This window comes from Neophocaena asiaeorientalis, unplaced genomic scaffold (genome assembly GCF_003031525.2).
Source record: "Neophocaena asiaeorientalis asiaeorientalis breed wild unplaced genomic scaffold, Neophocaena_asiaeorientalis_V1.1 scaffold256, whole genome shotgun sequence".
Classification (NCBI taxonomy): domain Eukaryota; kingdom Metazoa; phylum Chordata; class Mammalia; order Artiodactyla; family Phocoenidae; genus Neophocaena; species Neophocaena asiaeorientalis.
Genome location: NW_020185324.1, coordinates 1,125,872 through 1,151,136, shown reverse-complemented (window position 1 = coordinate 1,151,136; position 25,265 = coordinate 1,125,872). Strand labels below are relative to the sequence as shown.

Here is a 25,265-nt window from a genome sequence, read left to right as displayed (position 1 = left end):
CCATTTGTTCAATTTCCCTCATTTCATCTTTTGAGTAATAAACTGCTACTTTTGAAAAATTTCAGTTCTTTAACTGATTTTTTTTTTTGGTTATAAAAATATAGTTTGAAAAGCTCAAATTTTCAGGATTGAAAAGATAATTGAAGGTAAAAACAAACCAAAAAAACCACTACAATTTATTGAAGCAATAACCAAGTAATTTTCTGCCTTGGTCTTAAACCATTTATTCAATTTTTAAAATTTTATAAATTGCATAAAAATTTTTTACAACAGCTTTTTGTTCCTTGCCTGTCATTTTATTTTTCCCAAAATAGTATATACTGATTAACATTTATGTCTGCATTTCTAGCAGAATAGAGATTTTTTTCTTGATTAATTGAACATATTTTACAGAAATTAACACTTCAAAATGGTTTTCTTTCTTATAGAGTTGATCTCTCAAGTATATTAGATCTTCATGCCTTTGACAGTCTCTCTGGAATAAGGTATGTTTCCTGTATTTTGGTCACTTTTATTATAATGTACTTTTTATTCCACAGTTATAGGAGTTACAGGAATGATTTACACAGATGCACATTTGATTTATGCTTCCTGTCATTTCTTTGGCATACACGACCATTCCTAATGATTACATTCTTGAAAGTTTTGCTAAATGTATGTTCGGAAATCACGTGTATTCTCCTACAGAAATTATAGTGTAAATGGTAGTTAACTTTAGAAACTTATTGTTAATATTTCTTTACCAACCACTATGTGTAATTCTTTCCATGAGAAAATGTATGAAATACATAGAAAATTTTAGTTCGGCATGTTCCCACAGATACTCCCTTTCCTGTAGTGATGGATCAGTTTCCTGCCTCTTTCCCCAGAGAGAATCCTTTTGATAGGGAAAGAAGAACAAATGGTTTTTCCCTGGACATTGATATCTTTTTTAATCATCCTTACCCATTTTTAAGTGTACAGTTCAGTAGTGTTAAGTATATTCACATTGTTTGCAGTGGATCTACAGAACTTTCTCATCTTGCAAAACTGTAACCCTATACCAATCAGATCACAACTCCTGGTGTTCCCCTCCCTGCAGCCCCTGGGAACCACCATTCTGTTATCCGTTTCTAAGAATTTGACTACTTTAGGTACCTCAAATAAGTGAAATCATACATTTTTGGTCTTATCATGACTGGCTTATTTCACATAGTTCTCAAGTTTCATCCATTTTGTAGCATGTGACAACATTGTCTTTTTAAAGGCTAAATAATATTCCATTTTATGTATATACCATTTTTTCTTTATCTGTTTATTCATTGATGGACATTTAGGTTGCTTCTTCCTCTTGGCTATTGTGAATAATTCTGCTATGAACATGGGTTGGGTGTGCAAATCTCTCTTCAAGATCCTGCTTTAAATTCTTCTGGATATATGCCCAGAAGTGAGATTGCTGGATCATATGGTAATTCTGTTTTTAATATTTTGAGGAATCACCATATTGTTTTCCATAGCAGCTGCACCATTTTACATTCCCACAAACAGTGCACAAGTGTTCCAGTTTTTCCACATCCTTGCCATTTTCTGTTGTTTTTGGTAGTAGCTGTCCCAGTGGATGTGAGGTGATAGCTCACTGTGGTTTTGATTTGCATTTCTCTAACAATTAGATATTGTGCATCTTTTCATTTACTTGTTGGCCATTTGTATATTATCTTTGGAGAAATGTCTGTTCAAGTACTTTCCCCATATTTTAGTTGGATTATTTGGTTTTTTTTGTTGTTGTGGCTGAATTGTAGGTGTTCTTAAATAATCTAGGTATTAACCCCTCATCAGATATATGATTTGCAAATATGTTCTCCCATTTCCTCTGAAGTAAGATGAGTCATAACACCCTTATGTGAAAGGTAACCTCTCTCCACCCAGAGGAAAAGAGCATCCTATCTCTGAAGACAAAGGGAGACACGAGGAATCTGAAGGCATAGGCCTCTCTGAGTTTCCCCTAGTTTGCTACACTTGGCTCATCCTCTGTCCTGTCATATCTTTCTGTGACTTTTCACTCTTCATCAAACCTAGCACAAAAACACTCAGGTTTAACCATTTCTTCAGGTCTTCATTTCCCTATGAAGGTTCCTTTGTCAAATAAAACCTTTATTAAATAAATGTATATGCTTTTCTGTTGTTAATCTTCGTCAGTCTAATTTTCAGACCCAGCCAGGGACTCAAGAGGTAGAGGAAAACTTTTTCCTTCCCTGTGGAAGTTGTAGGCAGTCACTGTCCAACATTAAATATTGAACACAGGGAAAGAACATAGAATTTTTCAAACATTTTCTAAGGTCATTTCATTCCACACTTAGTGCATTAGTGACACTTAAAGAAGCAGCTGTTTAAGGTGAAGCCTTGTTCTGGATAACGCCTCTGCATAACTTTTCTTTGTGCTTAGATGCTCAACAAGAGAATCCTTTCCTGAGCAACCAGCTGGGAAGGATTTAATTTGACACTTTCCCTATTAAGACCCCCCAAGGAGACTCATTCCCTCCAACAGTTCCTACGAGCCTTTTCTCTTTCCTAAACTTGCTGTTACTAATTTACCCCTCACTGTTCTTCAAGGCAAAACATCTGCAAGGTTTTAAGTCCTTTTCCTCCTCCCGACCTACCCCCATCAGTCTCTAAAGGTATGCTGCAGTTGTTATAGTTATAATCTATGGCATATTGATCTTTTGCTCTTTCCAGATCAGAACAATGCATTTTTAGGATTCTGACCTTTTGTTTTCTCTCAACTACTGGTAACTGTATAGAAGGCTTACATTTACGGATACTGTTTTTTGTTTTTTTTTAAGTAGGTATATTCAAGGGAAAACATTGATAAAGGAAAAATTTACCCTTCTAATTTTCTTTAGGTTCAGCATTATTTTCATCTGAGGAAGCATGTGGAGAGTTGATGAAATTTTGAGCAATTGTAAAATGCTTATATATATTTTCCTAGGCCTGTATTAGATCTTTTGGAAATAAAAAAGAAATTTATTTAACATATTTAACCACACCAAATAGTGTTGCTAAAGGTTAGTTTTTATCTCTATTATGTGTATATATATGTATGTAAATGTATATACATTTTTAAGAAAAGTTTTTAAACAGTCTGCCAGTGTTTGTCTATTAGAATATGTAAACAGCATGTAAAATTAGAGCTGTGTAATAGATTCAGTTGTGGAAAGTCTCTCCCTTGCTTAGCTTTGTATCTCTCAGTAATATATAAGGTTAAATCAGAAGTGTATTGAGCTCTGAATTTATAATCAGTTATTCTTAGTTTGCAGAGAAAACTTCAGAATGTGCCAACAACACAACCTCACCTTGATCAGGTAAAAAAATCTTTAAAAAATGTTTTTAAAGTATCTCTTTAACTAAATTGTTCTGTTTAGGATTGTTTTATTAGAATTCTTTTTTATAAAGCATTTTTGAACTATTTTGACAGTTTTCAGAATTTAAATGCGTAATAGGAGTTCATCAAACCAGAGTTATTTAGAATCTTAGAAAATCGTGCTTTTTAGCTTCTCCATTCCACAGGTCAGTCAACATATTTTGATTAGTTCTTCTGAAGGGAATTACTATATAAAAGCAGCCTGGGGGTTCTTTATGCAGCCTATTTTTAACTATATTTAACTAACTGATTAAGGAAAAGTCTAGTACGGGCATCCATGGCTAATTTAAATAAAAATTGACTTTGATTTCACCTTCAGGTAGCACTGTAAATTTGAACTCTTTAAGGTGTTTTTCATGTTCTAAAACTATAATTCCTGAGGTAGATATTGCAGATGCTGGGAACAAAGAAAGTATATTTTCACTGTAACCATCTTTCTTTTAAGCAAGTTGTGGATGGTGGAGCTTAAGTGTAACTTTTTTTTTTTTTAACATCTTTATTGGAGTATAATTGCTTTACAATAGTGTGTTAGTTTCTGCTTTATAACAAAGTGAATCAGTTATACATATGTTCCCATATCTCTTCCCTCTTGTGTCTCCCTCCCTCCCACCCTCCCTATCCCACTCCTCTAGGTGGTCACAAACCACCTAGCTGATCTCCCTGTGCTATGCAGCTCCTTCCCACTAGCTATCTGTTTTACGTTTGGTAGTGTATATATGTCCATGCCACTCTCTCACTTCGTCACAGCTTACCCTTCCCCCTCCCCATATCCTCAAGTCCATGCTCTAGTAGGTCTGTGTCTTCATTCCTGTCTTACCCCTAGGTTCTTCACGACCCAGCAATCCCACTACTGGGCATATACCCTGAGAAAACCATAATTCAAAAAGAGTCATGTACCAAAATGTTCATTGCAGCTCTATTTACAATAGCCAGGACATGGAAGCAACCTAAGTGTCCATCAACAGATGAATGGATAAAGATGTGGCACATATATACAATGGAATATTACTCGGCCATAAAAAGAAACGAAATTGAGTTATTTGTAGTGAGGTATATGGACCTAGAGTCTGTCATACAGAGTGAAGTAAGTCAGAAAGAGGAAAACAGGGCTTCCCTGGTGGCGCAGTTGTTGAGAGTCCGCCTGCCGATGCAGGGGACACGGGTTCGTGCCCTGGTCCGGGAATATCCCACATGCCGTGGAGCGGCTAGTCCCGTGAGCCATGGCCGCTGAGCCTGTCCGTCCGGAGCCTGTGCTCCGCAATGGGAGAGGCCACAACAGTGAGAGGCCTGCGTACTGCAAAAGAAGAAAGAGGAAAACAAATATCGTATGCTAACACATATATATGGAATCGAAGGAAAAAAAAAAGGGTAACTTCTTAAAACACGGTGAAAAAGGGGCATATGAGTGAGCAGTGTGCCTGGCATTCTCTCCTTTATCTTGAGACTGTTACTTATTTTTTGAGTCATTAATTGTAATAGGGCCAAGATAATAGCATACTTGTTCATTTGTCTTCATTTTGGCTCATATTTATGGAAACTATACTACCATGTTTGTGGCATTTTTCTCTGCAAAACTTTTAATAGAATATTCATCTTCATTTATCTATTTTATTGAAGTGTAATTGACCTACAGTGTTATTACAGAATAAGATATTACTAGTTTCAGGTGTACAACGTAATGATTCAGTATTTTTATACATTACGAAATGATCACCATAGTAAGTCTAGTTACCATCTGTCACCATACAAAGTTACTTCAGTATTGTTGACTATATTCCCTCTGCTGTACATTACATCCCTGTGACTTATTTATTTTACAGTTTGGAACTTTGTATCTCTTAGTCTCCTTCACCTGTTTTGCCTATCCCCCTGCCCCTTCCCTTTGGCAACTACCAGTTTGTTCTGTTATCTATGAGTCTGTTTCTGTTTTGCTATGTATGCTTGTTTGTTGTGCTTTTTAGTTTTTACATATAAGTGAAATCATAAGATATTTGTCTTTCTCTGTGTGATTTATTTTACTTAGCATAATACTTCTAGGCCCATCCATACTGTCACAAATGGCAAGATTTCAGTCTTTTTATGGCTGAGTAATCATTGTTGGTATACATACACACACACACACACACACACACATACACACACACACACAACACATATACCACATCTTCTTTATGCATTCATCAGTCGGTGAACACTTACTGTTTCCATATTGTGGCTATTGTAAATACATAATGCTTCAATGAACATTGGGGGGCATATATATTTTCAATTTAGTGTTTTCATTTTCTTTGGATAAATGCCCAGAAGTGGAATTGTTGGATTGTATGGTAGTCCTATTTTGAATTTTTTGAGGAAGCTTCATTATTGTTTTCCATAGTGGCTGTACCAATTTTCATTCCTACCAACAGTGCATGAGAGTTCCCTTTTCTCTACATCTCCAGCAACACTTTTTATTTGTTGTCTTTTTGAGAATAGCCATTTTGACAGGTGTGAGGTCATATCTCATTGTGATTGATTTGCTTTTCCCTGATGCTTAGTGATATTGAGCATCTTTTCATGTGTCTGTTGGCCATCTGTATGTCTTGGAAAAATGTCTCTTCATACCTTCTGCCCATTTTTTAATCAGATTGTTTGGGTTTTTTGTGATACTGAATTGTGTGATTTCTTTGTATATTTTGGATATTAATCATGTATTAGACAACTCAGTTGCAAATATCTTCTCCCATTCAGTAGGTTGCCTTTTCATTTTACTGATGGTTTCATTTGCTGTGCAAAAGCTTTTTGGTTTGATGTAGTCACAGTAGTTTATTTTTGCTTTAGTTGCTCTTATCTGAGGAAACAGATCCAAGAAAATATTGCTAAGACCTGTGTCAAAGAGTGTAGTGCTTCTGTTTTCTTCTAGGAGTTTTTTGGTTTCAGTTCTTACATTTAAGTCTTTAATCCATTTCAGGTTTATTTTTTATACGGTTTAAGAAAGTGGTCTAGTTTCATTCTTTTCCATGTAGCTGTCCTGTTTTCCTAGTACCATTTACTGAAGAGACTGTCTTTTCCTCATTGTATATTCTTGCCTCCTTTGTCATAGATTAATTGACCATATGAGTGTAGGTTTATTTCTGGGCCCTGTATCCTATTTCAATGATCTGTGTGTCTGTCTATGTGCCAGTACCATACTGTTTAGATTGCTATAGCTTTATAATATAGTTTGAAATCAAGGCGTGTGATACCTCCCTCTTTGTTTTTTCTCAAGATTGCTTTGGCTTTTTGGGTCTTTTCTGGTTCTATACAAATTTTAGGGTCATTTGTTCTAGTTTTGTAAAAAAAATGCCAAGGGTATTTTGATAGGGATTGCATTGAATCTGTAGATTGCTTTGGGTGGTATGGACATTTTAACAATATTAATTCTTCAAATCCGTGAGCACAGTATATCTTACTTATCTTTCAAATGAGTGAACGAGAGAAGTTACAAGTCCCTAGAGGTAGAATTTTTAGAAAAATTCTTTATGGTACTCAGTATTAGTCATAAAGAAGAAATTGAAGCACATCACATTCTTCTAGGTGAAGGACATCATACTAGGAGTCATAGGAGTAGAAGATGAAGAATATGTAGTATTTACTTTCAAGAACCTGTATCATGGCCATTATATATACCCACAGTATCTTGAATGTACCCCTGTCGTGGCATTTATAATGTCTTGTAGTTTGGGTTGAAGTGCTTTTCCCTTATGGTAGTCTATAAATTCCTAAATATACATTCCTCATTGCTTAGCACAGGATGTGGTATATGGTGGGTGCTCAGTGAAGAATGAAAAGCTGTGATTCTCAAATGGGGATGTAGGTCAGAATCACTTGTAGGCTTTTAAAAAATATTGGACATTCAGTGGCCCCCATCTCTCACATCTCCAGGAGTAGACCTTGGGTATGTGCAAATTAATGTGTATGTATATTTTTAACATTTTATTATGGAAATTTTCAAAGATATACAAAAGTAGAGAGAATATTAAAATGAATCAATCCCCTGTGCAGATGACCCAGTTGCAATGGCTTTTACCATTTTGCCGATTTTATTTTATCCGTCTTCCTAACATTTCTTTTGCTGGAGTGTTTTAAAAAAAATTTTAATGGAAAATTTCAAGCATAAATAAAAGTGGAATAGTATAATGAATCTGCAAATACCCATCACCTTTGCTGGTATGTATTAAAGCAAATCCCAGACATTAAGTTATTTTACCAAGTTATTTTACCAGTAAATAGGGCATGTCTATTTTTTTAAAAAAAGCTCTGCAGGAGATTCTGATGCACTTTCCTGCTTTAGATATATAAACCTAGGGCAGAGTATAATATAATATTGCAGATCAAGGACTATGGGTTTCAGAAGCATGAACAGTCTCATTTGGTTTAGTGGATCTGAAGCTTCATGAAAGATAGTTTTTTCTTTTTTCTTTTTAACATAAAGCATACAGGGTTTTAGAGTACAAGTCAATGTATCTTTACTTACATTTGTGCCTATATAGCTGTCCATATGTACACATGAACACATATCTCTGTAATTCTCACTCAGATCAAGATAAAGATTTCCAAAATTGTTAAGAGAGTTCCCTTGTGTCCCTTCCCAGTTGGTAACCCTTCTTCTTCCAAAGATGTAACTGCTATTCTGATTTATACACTAAAAAGTAGCCTTAAACTAGGAGGTTTTTTGTTTTTTGTGTTTTTTAGACTGGAAAGAGCAATCCAGATCTTTAAAAGTGGGAAAGTGACAGTGCTCTAGAAGAGCAGTATTCTAGTGCAGAAGTCCTGGTGAATGCTTGGTATTGGAATCCTGACCTAAGGGATTAGGCTTTGATTTGCCAGACAAAGAGAACTCATGCTCTGCTATTGGACAGTGTCCGGTGAGCTGGATTGGAGTGTGGAGTCAGGAGACCAAGCAGGAAGATATTGCAGAAGTCCAGATACCCTGTGATTAGGGCCTGATCCATGCTGGTTACAGTGAGAATGGAAATGGTATAAAACGAGCACAGGCAGGCTTGCATGAATAGCCTGAGTAACTGATGGTGAGCAGTAAGGAGAGAGAGAAGTGATGGGAAACAAGCCTAGATAGACAAGAGGAACCTACTAGAAATAGGGAAATTTAGAAGGTAAACTGATTTGGATGAAAACACCAAATATTTAGCTATGTACCTGATGGCAAGATATCACAGCAGAGGTGATACAGGGAAAGAGGAGCAGAGGAGTGGAGTGTGGTGACAGAGGTTTTGTGTTCAAGCGTGTTAGTGGGCTTAGTTTTCCAGATGAAAAAATATATAGAAATTATTGCATATTAGGTATTGTTTGTAAAAGAGTAGAAAACTGAGGGAAATAACCTGGTAGGTTAGAGAAAAAACACAGCAAACTACAAAAATTTGGGAGTTATTCCTAAATTTTATTTTAGGTGCAGTACCTTATTTTGCTTCAGTTTTCTGAATTATTGCCTCAGGTTTCTGCTTCTTTCTGTGTCTGGGGAAAGGAGAGTTAATTTTAGGTTCAAAATAAACATTTTTTAGGTTCAAAAAGAAGTTTGAAATGGGTAATACCTAGGACATATTATGTATGTCATTACAGTTTTATCACTGAGTGATGTTTAATGCATTTCTCTATTTTTCATGGTTTTCTTGGTCATCCTGATAAAGAGGACCTGGGTTTGGAAGGTGGTAAGGTAGATGAGAAAACCCAGGTGGAATTCTATGTATACTTATTAGTAGAGCCAGTTGTGAACTATGCATTGTGACCCTTATCTTATGCACTGGGCATTTATGGGTTTCGTTTTCTTTAGGGTTTGTCTAATATGAGAAGAGTTTATTGGTACAGAAAAACATCTTGTTCTAAAAGTATCTCTCCCTCCTTGAGCCCCAGGATGCATTGTCTTAATTTTTAAAACCATTTTTAAAATTTCACATTGCAGTTAATTGTACCCCTTAGAGATATTGTCATATCTCTAACTTGCCAAAAGCAAAAATCATTCCTGATACAAAATTCTTTAAGCTAAGAATAAGACTATATTGAGTCCTATACTGAGACATTCCCAACGTTAAAAGCCAAGTTATCCAACTTGAATAAAATACATTTTAAGCATTTTTGAAAGTTGAATTACTACTGTCTTTTGAAACTGACAACTTATGTTTCATTTGGCAACCTTTTGCTGTATATTTTGATATGCTGTATGACTTGCTATACATTTTGGTATGGAATTTTAAGTATTATTTGTTAAGATATGTGGTTCTGGACAGTTATGCAAAGCTGTGCATTAGTGTGTTCGTCCTGCCTGTTTTAAAGCTTGGTTTCAGCATGTTATTATCCAAGGTGGTGTTTGCGCTTTTATTGTGTTATGCTTAGCCCTTGTGTATTTTTATCATTAATTTTGAAATTTTGGGTTACTGTGGCAAACGGAGGTTTGGATTTTAATTATGTGCTCAGCTAGAGGAAATCTTAAGCTTCTGATTCCTTAGAGTGGACAGTGAGAGGTTTATCAAGTTCAGGAGGAAAAATAAATCTCAGAGTTAACATTCTATAAATGTTGATGTCAACCTTCTAAAACCAAAGATGACATTATATTATCATTCTCATCTCTAGGAACTCTTCTTCCCATGGTACATGTTTGGTCAGAGAGAAACTGAATCTTTTAACTTATATTTATTTTTCCCAGAAAATGTTTGCATTTTGTAGTTTATTTTTTCTAAGCCTCATCTTCCCCAATTTATAAAATGGAAATAGTTCTCTTTAATCCACAGGATTGCTGTCATGAGTAAATGAAAAGATGAAATAAAGTGACCCAGGCAAAAGTACCTCGTCCAGTACATAGTTGATACGCTCTCTATATTACCCTCCCTCTTAGTGCTGAGAATCTTGTAAAGAATGAATTAAACAATGAGTATCCTTTCATAAGAGTTTCTCTGTGTAAATACTAAGCCATTGACTAACTCTGCAGAATATAGAACATGGAGTTGCTGATACCAAAAATCAGCAAATATAGTGAAAAAGATATACCTAATATAGTTGTTAAGGCAACACAAATGCCCATGAATGTTTCCTTACTTTTCATCTTAAAACTTGTGATTTAAAAAAATATTTTGACATTGCTATAAAAAAATCATTATTGACTATCTCTTGATTTACAGAGTATTATTACAGTCACATTCGAAGTACCAGGAAATGCAAAGGAAGAAAGTCTAAATGTCTATATTCAGGTGAATGCAATTTTAAATGATTAATGATTTATCAATTGTTTTGTTATGTAGTTGTTCCTATGAGCAGTGGTTGATCTTATTAAAATATGTCACTTGATACAGAATCTTCTGTGGGAAAAGAATGTGAGAAACAGGGATGACGACTGCATGGAGGTCATACGACTAAAGGTGCAGTACATAGCTTACAGCTTTATACTTTTGGACAAAGTCCCTTTCTTTGCTGTTACACAAAACCATATTTAGTCTTAAACACAAGGACTAGTTTTAGTCCAAATAACCTTTGTCTGTTTTTCCTTATTTCCATTTCTGAAAAGAAGCTTTGGAAGTCATTGCATAAAGCATGATTTATTTGTACAGCTTCATTGAGTGTTGCAGCTAAAACAACCTGTGTGCTTTGAAACGTTACCCCCTGCTCTCTACTGCCCGGTGCTCAGAGCAGTTATCTGGCTAATGAGCTTGACTTGTTAAAACTCTCCTCCCCTTGGCACACAGCTTGGTTAGTCAGAGAAAACGGAAAGTTTTCTTGTGTTGATTTTTCTAAGAGAGCTTCATTAACAGAGGAGTAATATTAGAAATCTTGCTGCAGCTGAACCTTATGTTTCTTGATGAATTTAGCAGACACTAAACATTTGTTATACTGTGAGACAGTGTTACAGAGGACTAGAAGAATTCTTGCTCTGTTTGGAAATCCCTTCATATTACTTGATATTTGGGTATTATGTTACAAAAGGTGTTTTTTCCATGGAGCAGTGGGTTCTAGGCTGTGTGCTTAACGAATCAACAGTCATTTGAGTGTCTACTCCTGTGTTTCCAGAAGTGTGCATAAGGTTTTATTATTACTGTTTATTATCATTACTGTTAGTAGCTAGATTCTCTGGCTAGCAGCCGACTTCCTAGGGCCACTAGAGTGACCGGGAAACTATTTTGGCTTAGATTTCTTCACTCCCTGTGCTGGTTCCACCTGGGATTGGTGCTGCAGAGCAGCACAGCTGAATCTATTCCCCAGTCGTTCCCCCGCAGAGGAACTAAGCCAGATCCTGCTGCTTCTTTATGACTGTGTCCCCATCTACATTCTGTGATCCTAATTGGAAGATCATATTTCATTCTGTAACTGCTTTTATCCCCTAGTACTGAATGGGGGGTGGTTACCTAGAAAAGCAACCCTTTGGGCGTTTATACTAATGCAGCAACGAGACCTCTGTATAGAGTTCAGTGGCTCATCTTGCACCATCCCAGTCTGGATTTTGTCCTTCGTGTATGACAGTTGTTCTGCAGCTGTCCTCCTTGGTTCTTCTTTTGGCCTTCCTCTCATCACAGCAACGCTGGGACATCTGAGGCACCACAGCCTTTCTCTTCATAGACCTCCTTCTCTTTGCTGTTACAAAGTATTATACTAGTCTGAAAATAATCAACATGTTTAAACTGTTAACTCTAATAACAGCTGACAACTTCAAAGTCTTTATACAAGTATAAAATTGATGCTTAGGTAATTCTGTCCATGGAGTTTGTTGTTACATATTAAAACTCAGATTTGAAAAGCAGAAAACAAAACTCTGCACAAGAAAAGAAAACTGGAAGAACATGTACCCCCAATACATGAATACATCAAAAATTATGTGGTGGGAATGACAGTGGTTTGTCTCTTACTATTTTTCAATATATATATTATTTTTATAATAAATATGTATAACAAACATTATTTCAGAGAAATTATTTCATCCCCATAGGCCAGTTCATCAGATAATTTGTTCCTCATTTCTGCAAAGCAATGTTAAATGAATTTTATTCAGATGAATATAATAGTTTTTCTTTACCTTTATTTCATCATTATCTACTCCATTTATTACAACCCATTCAAAAACAGATTATCACCAAAATCCTTTAACTTCTCAAATTTTCCCACTAAAACTGTGAAACAAGTATAAAATCCTTAAAAGTAGAATAATTGGTAGAATTTGAGATATAACATGTTTTATCATTTGGTTGTTTCAGTTTTCATTGTGGTAACACTGAATAAACATCCTAATTACATATATTAATTTTAGCATTAAAAATAGGGATTGTTTTAAAAAAATGTGTGCAGAAGCCTTTTTCAAAAATTGGAGGATTTAGGAAACACTTTAATGCACAAATAACTGGAATTAAGTAATTTTAACAGCATCTCCTTTATGAGTTTGTATTTTAAAAAGAAATGGGAGTAATTAATCCATGAACATTGATGCTCGGTTTCTGCTTTTAAATTCAAACTGTGGCTGACTGCTCATTCTCCTCTGAGCAGGGGCTGGTGTCAATCAAAGACAAACCACAACAAGTGATTGTCCAGGGTGTCCATGAGCTGTATGATCTGGAGGAGACACCAGTGAGCTGGGAAGATGACAGTGAGAGAACAAATCGATTGGTCCTTATTGGTAAGTGACAAACAGTTAACTTTTTTTTTAATTGAAGTATAGTTGATTTACAATGTTGTGTTATTTTCAGGTGTACAGCAAAGTGATTTAGTTATACATACATATATATCTATTTTTTTCAGATTCTTTTCCCTTATAGACAGTTAAATTTTTAAAGCAAAAGAGAGAGAGAGAGAGAGAGAGAGAGAAAGGGATATAATGTGCTACGTAAGCAGTACTAACCAATCTGAACCTCTTTTGTAAATCTGAATAAGCTTGTGGTTAATGTATTTGTCTTAATTATGAGATAACATCATAAGAACTTGTTAAGCCTTTTACTCTTCTTCAAATAATTTTAGAAAAGTGATTAATCCAAATGCCAACTTGGTTCTAAGGGACTTAATTAGAAAGTTAAGGAAGGAATCATTAATTACTGTTGTTTTTATACATTTCTGAAGCTCATGAAGCATTTAATGATCTGGACTTGATAGGTAAACTGTGTCATTTTAATAAGCATCATATACTCATACCATGTTTTGTTCTGTTTGCAGGCAGGAATTTAGATAAGGATATTCTTAAACAACTATTTATAGCTACTGTGACTGAAACAGAAAATCAATGAACAACACATTTCAAAGAAGATCAAGTTTGTCCTTAACACAAGAAGCATCACCAAAAGGATTGGATGATAAAATTGGGAATAAGTTTCCTATTGGATGTATTTCAAGCATCTGTTCTTTGCATTACTTCTCTTACGAATTCCAATGTAAACTTTAAAATAGTATTTATTTTATAGAATACATACAACATAGTAAATCAGTATTATAAAACATTTGTTATTCATACAATAAAATACACTGTCCTCTGACTTTTTTTTGTGGACAGATGATTCATAAACATATCTTGCAGAATTGGCTTTGGAGTTTACATATGCTGAATTTCTCACTCATGGAAGTTATAATAATAATAATGGGAAAACTTACTTCAACATTGTCATTTTCCCTTAGAACTTCAGCTGATTGCGTGGATGTAATTTTATTGTTAATAACAAACATTTTTAAAAACAATGTCGCCATTTTTATTAAAGGAAATAAAGGGTTTACAGTGGTAGAGACTTGTAAGTGGAAGAAACCTAAATCAAAGAAATTAACTGAAACTTTCTCTTATTCTTAGTCAGATTCTAAGCCTTACTGGTAGTCAGTGTAATGGAACTTCAGCCATTCACTTTGTAATATATTTCAAAGATTTCAATTGTAGAGCTTTTAATTTTAGAGTAGATTTTAGTTTTAAAGTAGATTTTACTACTGGTATTAAATTCATCTTTTTTTTTAAACTTCTTTATTTTTCAATATAAACTAAAAAGTGACAAGGTATAAAACTTCAGATGTAAATGCATTTAACTTTTGATAATTTAACAATCTTTATATAAATGGTAGGTGTGTAAGTATACAATGGATTACTTTTCTCTTCTTCCTGCTAAAGGCCAGGTCAGCTTAACTATATTCAGATTGTAAGAGAAAGGCATTAAATGGAATTTAAAGAAGAGTTAATGGTTGTTAAATATCAGAAGGCTGTCAGAATGGCTTTTGGAATATTTTTTCAGAACTTTAAGTCAAAATTACATCTATGTATCTTGAATGGTTCCAGTAGTTGGAGGCAGGCTAATTGATTAGATTATCTATCTCCCGTCCCCTGTGTTCTGTACCTTTTTAATATAACTTCTCTATGTTCATCCATTTGCCTCCTGAATCTATTCTCTTAACTTGTGGTTGAGAGAATACGCTTATTTTGTGGCAGCCAATTGCCTGATAGAAAGTCAGATGGTTTTTGAGTCAGATCTTTAATTCTAGGGCTTTAATTCCAGCTCTGCTGCTTCTTGGCTGTATGATCTTGGGCAAAGTATTTCTCTGAGATTAGTTTTCTTACTTTAAAGTGGACAGTGATAATATCAAACATTCAAGCTTGTTGTGACGGTTAAATAGGTTTGTAATACACCCAGCTCAGCTCCTGGCCCACAACAGAGCATAAATGTTTTCTCCTTCCTAACAATTTCAATTTGTTTTATAATTAATGTAGTCACGATAATACTTCATAATGTTTATTGGCAAATAATAAGTATTTAGATTCATCTGTTCTAGGCCATGAGAAAGGGCTTATAATTAATGGTACTGTTGTGGGAGACATGTTTGAAGTAATATTAATCTAAACTCCTAAAAATCTGTTTTAAACTGATAAATATTTGGTTTTTTTCTTTATAATGTATTAATCTTTAAATATTTTTCTTTACAAAAGTATTGCATGACTACATTTGTGTTGTAAAACACAAGCATTACAGATGAAGTCAGTCTCTCCTGACCTTTCTCCTTCAGTCACTGTCACTTCTGGGTAAGCAGTGTTGTCAGTTTAATGTCTATCCTTTTAGATGTTTCTTTTCACTTATGCACACATTATGGTTTACATTGTTTCCCAAAGTGAATTATATTCCAATAATAAAGCTATCATTTAAGGAATTTCTTTGGGAAACTTACAAACTTGCCATAAATATCCTCAAGGAAAGATTTTTATAATGTGTGTTTTAAATAAAAAATCATTCTTTACATATTATAATGCAGTTTGCTCTTTAAAAAAAACTATTACTCTTAGATCTTTCCATGACAATGCATATAAATATGTCTTTAACTGCTGGACAGAAATTCATAGTATAGCATAGAATACATTTCTTTAAAAAAACATTCATTGAGAGCTTCCAAGTTTGCCCAGTATTAGTGCTGGGGCTGAAACTGCACATGATGGTTAAAAGCCAGGTTTGTATTGCTTACATTCTAATGGAGGGATATAAATAAGTGAGAAAATACGAGGTGCCTGAAGAAGGCTGATAAAAATCAAAACTGAGTTTAGAATGAGTGGGCATGAAAAGCCTTTCTGAGGAGAAGTGGCTTTTTTGTTTTTGGTGGGTTGGGGCTGTTGTAGAACTTTTTGATAATCCCAATGTCACAAAGATCTTTCCTATGTTTTCTTTTAGGAACTTAATAATTTTAGCTCTTAACATTTAGCATCATGATCCATTTCAAGTTAATTGTTCCATCGTTATGTCTTGAAAACTCTTTTGCCCTTTGAATGAGCTTTTTGCACCTTTGCTGAAAATCACGTGGCGTGTGTGTGTGTGTGTGTGTGTGTGTGTGTGTGTGTGTGTGTTTTCATGGACATTATTTTCATTTGTCTGTCCTTATGGCACTACCACACTGTCCTGATAACTTTAGCCTTAGAGTAAGTTTTGAAATTAGGTAGTGTAAATATTCCAATCTTGTTTATCTTTTTCAGAGTTGTTACAGCTATTTTAGGTATTTTTGTTTTCAATATAAATTTTATCATTAACATGTCAGTTTCTTCAAAAAGGCTGCTAGGATTTTAACTGAATTGAATTCAATCTATAGTACAATTTGGTGAAAATTGTCATTTTTAAAAAAACTTTATTTCTTATTGAGGTGACGTTAGCTTTTAACATTATATAAGTTTCATGTGTACAACATTATATTTTTACTTCTGTATACACTACAGTGTGCTCACCACCAAAAATTTAGTTTCCATCCTTCTTCATACAGTTTAGTTTCCTTCCCCTTCCCCTCTGGTAACCATTGCTCTGCTCTCTGTATCCATGTGTTTTGGTTTGTTTTGTTTTGCTCATTTATTTGTTTTGTTAGTTTGTTTTTTTATATTCCACAGATGAGTGAAATCCTACAGTATTTGTCTTTCTCTAACTTATTTCACTTAGCATAATGAACCTCAAGGTTCATCCAGGTTGCCAGAGGTGGCTTTTAAGTTGAGAACAGAGTTAAAAGGAGTCATTGATGCAAAGTCAGAGAGAAGATTCTACACAGAGGGAGCAAGCAGTGGAGAGGGCCTTTAGGTGGGAACCCGTATAGTGTGCTGGAAGACCAGGAAGAAGGCAAGTGTGGTGGAAGGTTTGAAAGCCAGGGTAGGAGGTGGGATTGGAGTTGTGAGCCAGGGCCGGGCTTTTTGCTTACAGGACAGAGCAAAATATTTGGTTTATTCTGAAAGCCCTGGGAAGTGGCTGAAGGGCTTTGAGCTGGACAAGTGATGTGGTTGTGATCACCGTGGCAGATGAACTAGTTGTTTCCTGTTTTTGAAATTGCAGACAGTGCTGCAGTGAACATCATTATGTGCGCCTCTTTGTTTTTATGTGAGAATGTTTCTCTGGAAGAGATATGTAAGGGTGGAATCACTGGCTTCCAGGATATGCACATTTAAAGTTCTTAACAGATACTGATAAATTGCCTTCCCAAATGGCTGTACCTTCTTGCCGTAAAACAGGAGTGTATGAAAGTACCCTTTTTTCCAAACCCAGCTAACACATTTTAACCTTTGCCATTCTGGATGGAATGGCATCTCACTGTTTTACTTTAGATTTTTTTTTACTGTATTTTTATGTTATTTATAAGTTCTTTTAAATATGCATTGCCCTGTTCTTCGTTCTTATTTTTCCCAAAATGAAGTATTTTTCAGTGATCAGAGACATTACCAGTTTAACCTGTACTTCAGAGGGGTTTGGAACCTCCAATAGATATCCTCGAGAGAAGATTTTATTTTTATAATGGAGATCACTAACAAATAAATAACATGGGCCATTATTCTGCTAAGCATAGAAAATTTTCAGGGTATTATGATTATGGTAATGATGATAATCAGGGTTTAGGCATAGTTCATCTGTAAGTTTATAGTTTACTGAGTAATATGTAGGATAAATTACTAAGTCTCTCTAAACCTTTGCTTCCTTATTCATAAAGTTCAGGTGCAAATCTCTCAGGGATTAAATTTAAAGTACCCTGACTATCGAGTTTCAGTAAATGTAAATTCTCCTTTTCCAGCAAGACTTGATAATACATTCAAGCTTCTGCACAGCTTCTTACATGATTCTTTCCTAGGCTTTTCCAGCTTTTAGTGAAAGGGGCAAGAACATTAGTACTGAGTGTGAGATAGCTGTGGGAAGGGTCAGCCCAGGGGGTGAGGGAAGGCCAGGGATTGAAAGGGTCTCTAATTCCTAATAGATTATGAAGTTTGAAGGGAATTATCAACAAAATAAAGCTAAAAGGCTTTTAAACATTTGTGGGCTTGGTTGCTTGCTACAAATTGAATAAATGTCTCCTTTGGATTAGTAATATAGGTGGAAAATTATATTTTAAGATTTCTTTGAAAGGACTTTCCCAGTTCTAGAAATGCCATACATTGTGGAGGTGATACTGAAAGAAGTGAATTCTGTCTTTGAATGTCTAGCAACTTGCCCTACTTTGATGAGAAAGAAGAACTAGACTTTTTTCTCAGAATTAGTCTTAATATTAGAATCAACTTATTTAAAATTAGAATCAACTTGGTTGATAACTGAATTGCCTTTAACTTTCAGAGCAAAATGGAGAGAGATCAGACATCCTCTTTACTGTACAGTAGTTTAGAGAGGTTGGTTTTTCAAAGTGGGATGGATGGCATTTATGACCCCCTGATAGATTTGTTCAGGAAAAAAAAACCTATTCAGTGTTAGGAAAGAAGTAATCTCCAAATATTACTGAGTGCCCACTATGCACCGGACCCCATGTTAAATGTTTTAGTGTTTCATGAGCACAAAGTAACACAACATTAAAGAATTAATCAGGTGGGACAGAAAGAGTCCCCCCACCCTTTTTTTTTCCTTAAGGAATTACTTGCCATAATGGAGTATCTCCAAAGAACTCAACTTAGTTTTCCTTGATACAGCTATTTATTTTTACATTGATATATTTTGTATATTAATATTATTTAGATATAATTAGCAAAAAAATTTACCCTTTAAAGTATACAATTCATGGCTTTAGTATATCCACAGGTAGTGGCAACCAGTACCACTATCTATCAGTAATTCCAGAACATTTTCATAGCTCTCAAACTCTGTACCCATTAGCAGTTAACCCCCATTTCTCCCTGCCCCTGTTCCCCAGCAGCTACTTGTCTACTTTCTGTCTCTAGATTTGCCTATTTGGACTCCTTTCTTCTACTGTAATGTTTTCAAGGTTCATCCATGTTGTTGCATGTATCAGCATTTTGTTTCATTTTATTGCTGAATAAAATTCTATTTATATACCACATTTTGTTCATCTACTCATCAGTTGATAGACATTTGAGTTTCTACTTTTTGGCTACTAGGCCCTTTTTCTCCCATTTAATTTTTTGATAAAATAGAATTTTCAGAACAGTTTTACATTTACAGAAAAATGGAGCAGAGCAGATAGTAGAAGGGAATTCCCATATCCATCCACCCTCCTCCACCCCCCCACCATGACTACATGGGTAGTCATGTCTCCCATTTTTATCACCTCATATCAAGGGTACATACTATCAACCTGATTTATGACTGTTGATGTTGACATTGATTACCTGACACCTGGCTGAAACCTTTGTCAAGTTTCTCCACGGTAACTTATTCCCCCTTCCCCCACTTCATATGGTTCTCTTTGGAAGGAAGTCATTGTGCATTGCCCACAGTAAGAGACTGGGGGGTTATGCTCTACCTCCTAGCGGGTGGAATATCTACATAATGTATTTGGAAGTTTTCTGCAAGGGAGATTTGCCTCTTTCCCCCATGTATTAATTTACTCAGTCATCTATTTTTTATCAATATAGACACATGAATATTTTATGCTTTGGTTAATAATCTAATACTATATTTTGATGCTCTAATTGCCCCAGCTTTGGCCATTGGCAGCTCTTTCTTGTCTCCCAGTGCCCTCTTTGACATACTTCCATCATTGGGGGTGGTTTTGCCTTTTTTTTTTTTTTTATTTAGTGCCCTTACTTTTCTCCTTTCATTTTTAAATAACCCAAATCCCCATAGAAGTTGACTGTAGGAAAACTAACAATGCTCCCTTTCCCAGGTAATCGGATTCCTATGCTGATGGAAGAAATGTGCCTTACCTACAGGGGGTTGAGGGGGAGGCATCTGGGAATCTAAGGCTGAATAAGACACCTGTCCCAGCCCTCCTGAAGCTCAGTTTAATAGGTCACACAAGTAGTAATTGGTTAATTTGGGATTCAAACACAAATCTGTTAGGCTCGAAAACTTCTGTTATTTGTTCTACTTCAACAAACTACATACAACTGAGAAGCCTTAGAGGGTAAACACCTCAGAAATAGAGGATAAGACTTTAAAAAGACTTGTAAGAAAGCTGTTTTCAAAATTTTATCCTGAAGAAACTAACTCCTTTAAGCTATTTTTTGTTATATTAGCTGGCTTCTGATTTCTCACTGAAAATTTGTTGTCATTTTACAAACTCTAATAGAAGATTTACTATGTAACAATCAATGGCATAATACAATATTTTTATGCTGAATTTTTATTAGATGCCACCTCAAATTCTTTTCACAAGTAGGTAGGTACTAAATTATGAGTATATACTGTTAGTATTTTACCATAGGATACCTAGTGATATAACACACATTAAATGATATTGCACTGCACTGCTACTTTATTCTCTGAACTAATTTAACTGAAGCCAATCTAAAAATCATGTTACTTCCAAGGATGTCAAGTGACTTACACAGAGCGTCTCTGTCATCTTGTTCTTCTCTAGTGTGAGAAAGGAATGATGACCTGGTGAATTAGTTTAAGACACTGAAACTGCAGCCCTTTTTTGCCTCCTATAAGTTTCAAGATTAGAATTTATTATTATAGGAAAAAATGCTTAATGTTGGCTTTTTTTTTTTTAAGAAGGAAGAAGGGAGAGAGAGAAAGATGGAGTCTCAGACTGGGTGTATACTTGAGTTGTTGGGCCATTTTTGTGAAAAGGATATTTCAAACTGGGTTTGTACTGGTTGGTATGCAGCAAAATCAGTTTAGTTGGTCATGGCCATTAAAAAAGAAATGAAAGAATATCAGTGATCACTTGTTTTATGAAACTCATTTTAGTTACATAAGTCTATGCAAGATCGTGGTGTAAAATTTACTTCATACTGAGGTTAAATGTTCAAAGAAGTTGGGAATCACTGCCGGAAGGGGACTTCTCTCTAGCCCTCCTGCTTTCTCTCCACCCTGAACTTCCACAACCTCATGACAGGACATTTCAGTCTTTTCTGAAAACTTGGGTCAGGGAAAGCATTTTGGGAAGCTGAGGTGGCGGGTAGGAGGGACAAGGCCACACCCTCTCACACTCCACTCTGAGCTCCGGAAAGTAGTGAGAACATTAAAAATATTTCAGCCCCTCATTCTGAGTGGAGGACACAATCCGCCAGTGAAAGTGGGTAACTAACCAGCTATGAAACACAAAAACATATTTACTGTTACACATTCTTTTACAGCCAAACACCGTGTATATTTTAGTGCCCTCTCCCACCTCCTATTTTTATCCTTCAGGAGAGGCCTGAATATGGAGGTGGCCTTAGATTGTCGGGTACATATTTTCCTACCCCCTTTTTCATCTGCGCGGTTTTCAAAGTGCGTTAACAGAGCCTATGCAACTCCTGGCGCAATTGGCTGGCTGAGCCTGAGGAGTGAAGCACCTTCCTTGCTGGCTAAGGAGGGGGCCAGCTGAAGGCTCTTGCCGCGTCGGGTAATGCTCAAAGGACCCTCATCACTGGACGGCGTCGGGAGGAAGGAAGAGCGCTCTGAGGTAGGGCAAGAAAGGGTATAAAGGGGGACGGGGGAGTCCACCACACAAGGACTCAGAAGAAGCCTCAATAAAAGGCAAAGTGCATCTTTGCCGGATGGTATAGGAAAGGAGAAATCGGCAGAAGAAAAAGAACACCACCTAAAAGGGTAACCTCGAGCGTCTCTGCTTCTTGGAACGCTCTTAACACAGGCTTCCAGCCCAACCCACCCAGAGCCAGGTGAGCGGCCGCCACCTCTCCGGCATCTGCAAGACCTGCTCCTTCATGAACTTGCCAAGAGCGGAGCGCCTTCGCTCCACACCTCCGCGCAGCCTCCGGGGCTCCGATAGGGAAGACGGTGCGATCGATATCCTGGGAGAGGAGGAAGATGAAGAAGAGGAGGAGGAAGAGGAAGACGAGGAACCCGAGGGAAGCCAGCGGCTCCTAGAGCCGCTGCACCAGCCGGAGCCGCAGAAGGCGCGGCGGGGCGCGGGCGCGGGTGCGCTTCCCGGAGAGCGCACCGAGAGCGGCGGCGGCGGCCCAAGCGACTCCTCCGAGTTTGGCCCCAAGTTCGGGGCACCGATGGGGTCTGCGGCGGCCTCTGCGGGCGCCCCGCAGCCGGCGAAGCCCCCGTACTCATACATCGCGCTCATCACCATGGCCATTCTGCAGAGCCCACACAAGCGCCTCACGCTCAGCGGCATCTGCGCCTTCATCAGTGGCCGCTTCCCTTACTACCGTCGCAAGTTCCCCGCCTGGCAAAACAGCATCCGCCACAACCTCTCGCTCAACGACTGCTTCGTCAAAATCCCCCGGGAGCCGGGACACCCTGGCAAGGGCAACTACTGGAGCCTGGACCCCGCCTCCCAGGACATGTTCGACAACGGCAGCTTCCTTCGGCGCAGGAAGCGCTTCAAGCGCCACCACCCGCCTCCGGGAGCCCACCTGCACCACCCCTTCCCCCTGCCCGCTGCGCCCGCCGCCCTGCATGTCCCCTACCCGGGCATGCTGCTCGGGCCCCCGGCCCCGCCGCAGCCTGTCCCGGGGGCCTATCCCGCCTCCACTCCCGGGAGCCGCCCGTGCGCGCTGCTGCATCCTCATCCCCTCCGCTACCTGCTGTTCTCTGCCCCCGCCTACGCTGAGGTGCCCAGGAAAGCGCAAGGCGCGGATCTGGTGACCCCCAGCGCCCTTCCGGCGCTGCAGCCCACGCTAGGCTCCCAGCCTTGGGAGGAGGGCAAGGGGCCGGCGTCGCGGCCAGCAGGCGGATGCACCTCCTTTAGCATCGAGAGTATCCTGCAAGGGGTCCGGGGAGCTGGTACAGGCGCCGCTCAGAGTCTGCCCCCGACCCCGTGGGGTTACCGCCACCTGCTGCAGCGCCCGTCGTGCCTGTTGCATCCTCAGGCCGCTGCCCCCTTGCTCCATGTCTCCGCCGCCGCCGCATCCGCTGCCCGGACGATTTTGCAGCAGCAGCAGCAGCAGCAGGAGCAGCAGCAGGACTCTGCCAGCGGCTGCGCTCCCAGCAAGGGCGCTCTGCTGGGCCGGCACCTGTCCGCCACCGCGGCGCTCCTGGGGTGTCAGCCTGGAGTAGAGGGCTCTAGGCTGACGTCGCTGGTCGCCCTTTCGGGCGGAGAGGGGACCTCACCGGCCTTTTGAATAGCACCCACACCTGCCCTGGACCCGACTCCTTGGGGCGGACAGGGAGCCATCCTGGAGGGCGGAGCCACCCGGGGTCACGCTTTCCTCGCCGCCTGCCCTGGCGCACTCCACCTTCCACAGCCGGGACCAAGAGTGTGTACCTGCATCCTACAGCGGAGCAACCACTAATTTCGGTTCGCAGCGAAATACTTACAAAGGAAAAGTGGTTATTGTTCCCTTAAGACAACCTGAACGTAAATGTTCGATGGCGTCAGCGTCGAACATTTCTTTTCCAGCCTCCAGTCGTGACTTCCAAGGCTTTTCCGATTTGCACATTTCCAGAGGAACTATGAACGTGAGTGGGGCATTTTGTTCTGTTGTTAAAAGAAAAACAAAGAAAATAAATCGTCCAATGCACAACGTTTCCCCCATCTTCACTCCCTAGGAACTGCAAGTATTCCCAAATCCAGTGCAGAATCCTTGTGCCCTTTTTGTCTTCCTGAAATCAATGTGTAATATGAGTAGAATTTTAATTTCAGAGGATTTATTTCTGATCTGTATGTCTGATGTGCCATCTTCCGTGGAGAGGTGTTAAAATTAAAGCTAACTATATGGACTAAATAAAGTGCTAAATCATTACACAACATTGTTTATTTTATATTATTTCGCCTTCTAAATGGAACTTATTTTAAAACTTAGTTTTTTCCTCCCAGTTAAACAATTGTTTTACAATTCATATTTATTATAGACGTCAGAAACAATCCATTTTCAAAATGTTTTTTAAAACTTCCGAATATTTGAAGTTGAAAAATTCTGGCTTTTAAAATATGGGATTTAGTATGTATGAAATCTATAAGTGAAAAATAATTAGAGGTCATCTAAATATATCCTCCATTTACTTTCCATCTTTCTAAAGCGTTGATTTTTCTCCTGAATAAGCTGAAGGGCGATTTGACATGAATCTTAGATGTAATGGCCAAAGTTTATTCGGGAAAAATAAAAGGCAATTTAAAAAATTAGAAATGTCAAAACTAGGGCCCAGAGAAAAGGGGAATATCAAATGAAGCACTCGGATCCCGGACATTTGCAATTTAAAAACTCCCAGGTCAGGTACCTTCTAGGAACTTCTATTCCTTTTCTTTAGAACAGAAAGAACTTTCTCTCTCTTTCAAAAAAATTTCTGAAAAGACTTTGCAACCAGAAAGGTTTCACTGTATTCGGTTTCAGGTGACTGGGTGGGAGGCAAACAAGACGAAGATGTCCATCAAGAAATACTCCTGCCAGAGAACGCAAATTTCTAGAGACCCTGCAGCTCTCAAGGTCCTCAGCCCCAGTTTTGAATTTCTCATTCCAGGAGGGAGGGAACATATAGAAACACACATTTTTACAGCCGTTTAATTGGCCCATTTTTATTCCAGCTTCTCATCTCCATCCCATCACTCGGAACTTCTGCCTACGACCCCCACTGACTCCTGGCTTGCAGTAGTTCGTTCCGAGGGTGTTCTGGAAAGTTCCCAAGCCCAACCCTTGGTAGCCGCCATTCTCGAGCTTCCGATTCAATTGTCCTCGCTCTGCACCTGCAGCCTTCGCCCGCAGGGCAAGCACCACCGGTTGACTACGTCGACCCCTATCCTCGGCTTATAGGCTATCCTCCAAACCCACTTCATCTCCTTCATCCCCCTCTCCCTCCTTAGGCTTTGCCAAATCGTGAACTCAGTCTGTCTCGCCCTCATCACCTCAGCTTTAAGATCCTTTTAGCAAATTCTGCGGGTTGGGGCTCACCTAAGAGTTTGGAAACAAGGGATAATATAACGGGAGCCTATTTCATGACAACAACACACCCGTTCACATTCCAATTTCCTCTTGCCCTTTGTGTGGAAACTCTCCAGGCCTACATTCGTTCATTTATTCGATCAACAAACGTCTGAGCGCCGGGTACAGCCGCGGATGAGCCCAGAGCCGACCCTGAGGCTCTCTCTCCCGCGCCCCCTGCAGGAGACG

General features: G+C 38.2%; 2 protein-coding genes across 2 annotated transcripts in view; both read left to right on the top strand.

Annotated features, from left to right (window-relative positions):
• Window positions 1-14,101, top strand: part of ZNG1A (Zn regulated GTPase metalloprotein activator 1A) — a 43,681-nt gene extending 29,580 nt beyond the window's left edge. Inside the window, exons 10-15 of the mRNA XM_024734224.1 lie at window positions 429-485; window positions 3,287-3,338; window positions 10,546-10,614; window positions 10,717-10,782; window positions 12,893-13,022; window positions 13,553-14,101. Coding sequence (XP_024589992.1) covers window positions 429-485; window positions 3,287-3,338; window positions 10,546-10,614; window positions 10,717-10,782; window positions 12,893-13,022; window positions 13,553-13,623 — 445 coding nt within the window. The 3' untranslated portion in view covers window positions 13,624-14,101. The remainder of the gene's footprint in view (window positions 1-428; window positions 486-3,286; window positions 3,339-10,545; window positions 10,615-10,716; window positions 10,783-12,892; window positions 13,023-13,552) is intronic.
• Window positions 14,102-21,914: 7,813 nt separating this feature from the next.
• Window positions 21,915-24,908, top strand: LOC112392504 (forkhead box protein D4-like 1). The gene is made up of 3 exons (XM_024734248.1): window positions 21,915-23,019; window positions 23,079-23,202; window positions 24,683-24,908. The coding sequence occupies exons 1-3, from the start codon at window positions 21,915-21,917 to the stop codon at window positions 24,906-24,908; spliced, it is 1,455 nt and encodes a 484-aa protein (XP_024590016.1).
• Window positions 24,909-25,265: the final 357 nt, after the last annotated feature.

Coding starts and splice junctions, on each gene's coding strand:
- LOC112392504 (XM_024734248.1), top strand. CDS start 21,915: ATGAACTTGCCAAGAGCGGAGCGCCTTCGCTCCACACCTCCGCGCAGC. Junction 23,020..23,078: donor GCAGCGCCCGTCGTGCCTGT/TGCATCCTCAGG, acceptor GCATCCGCTGCC/CGGACGATTTTGCAGCAGCA. Junction 23,203..24,682: donor CACCGCGGCGCTCCTGGGGT/GTCAGCCTGGAG, acceptor TTTTTATTCCAG/CTTCTCATCTCCATCCCATC.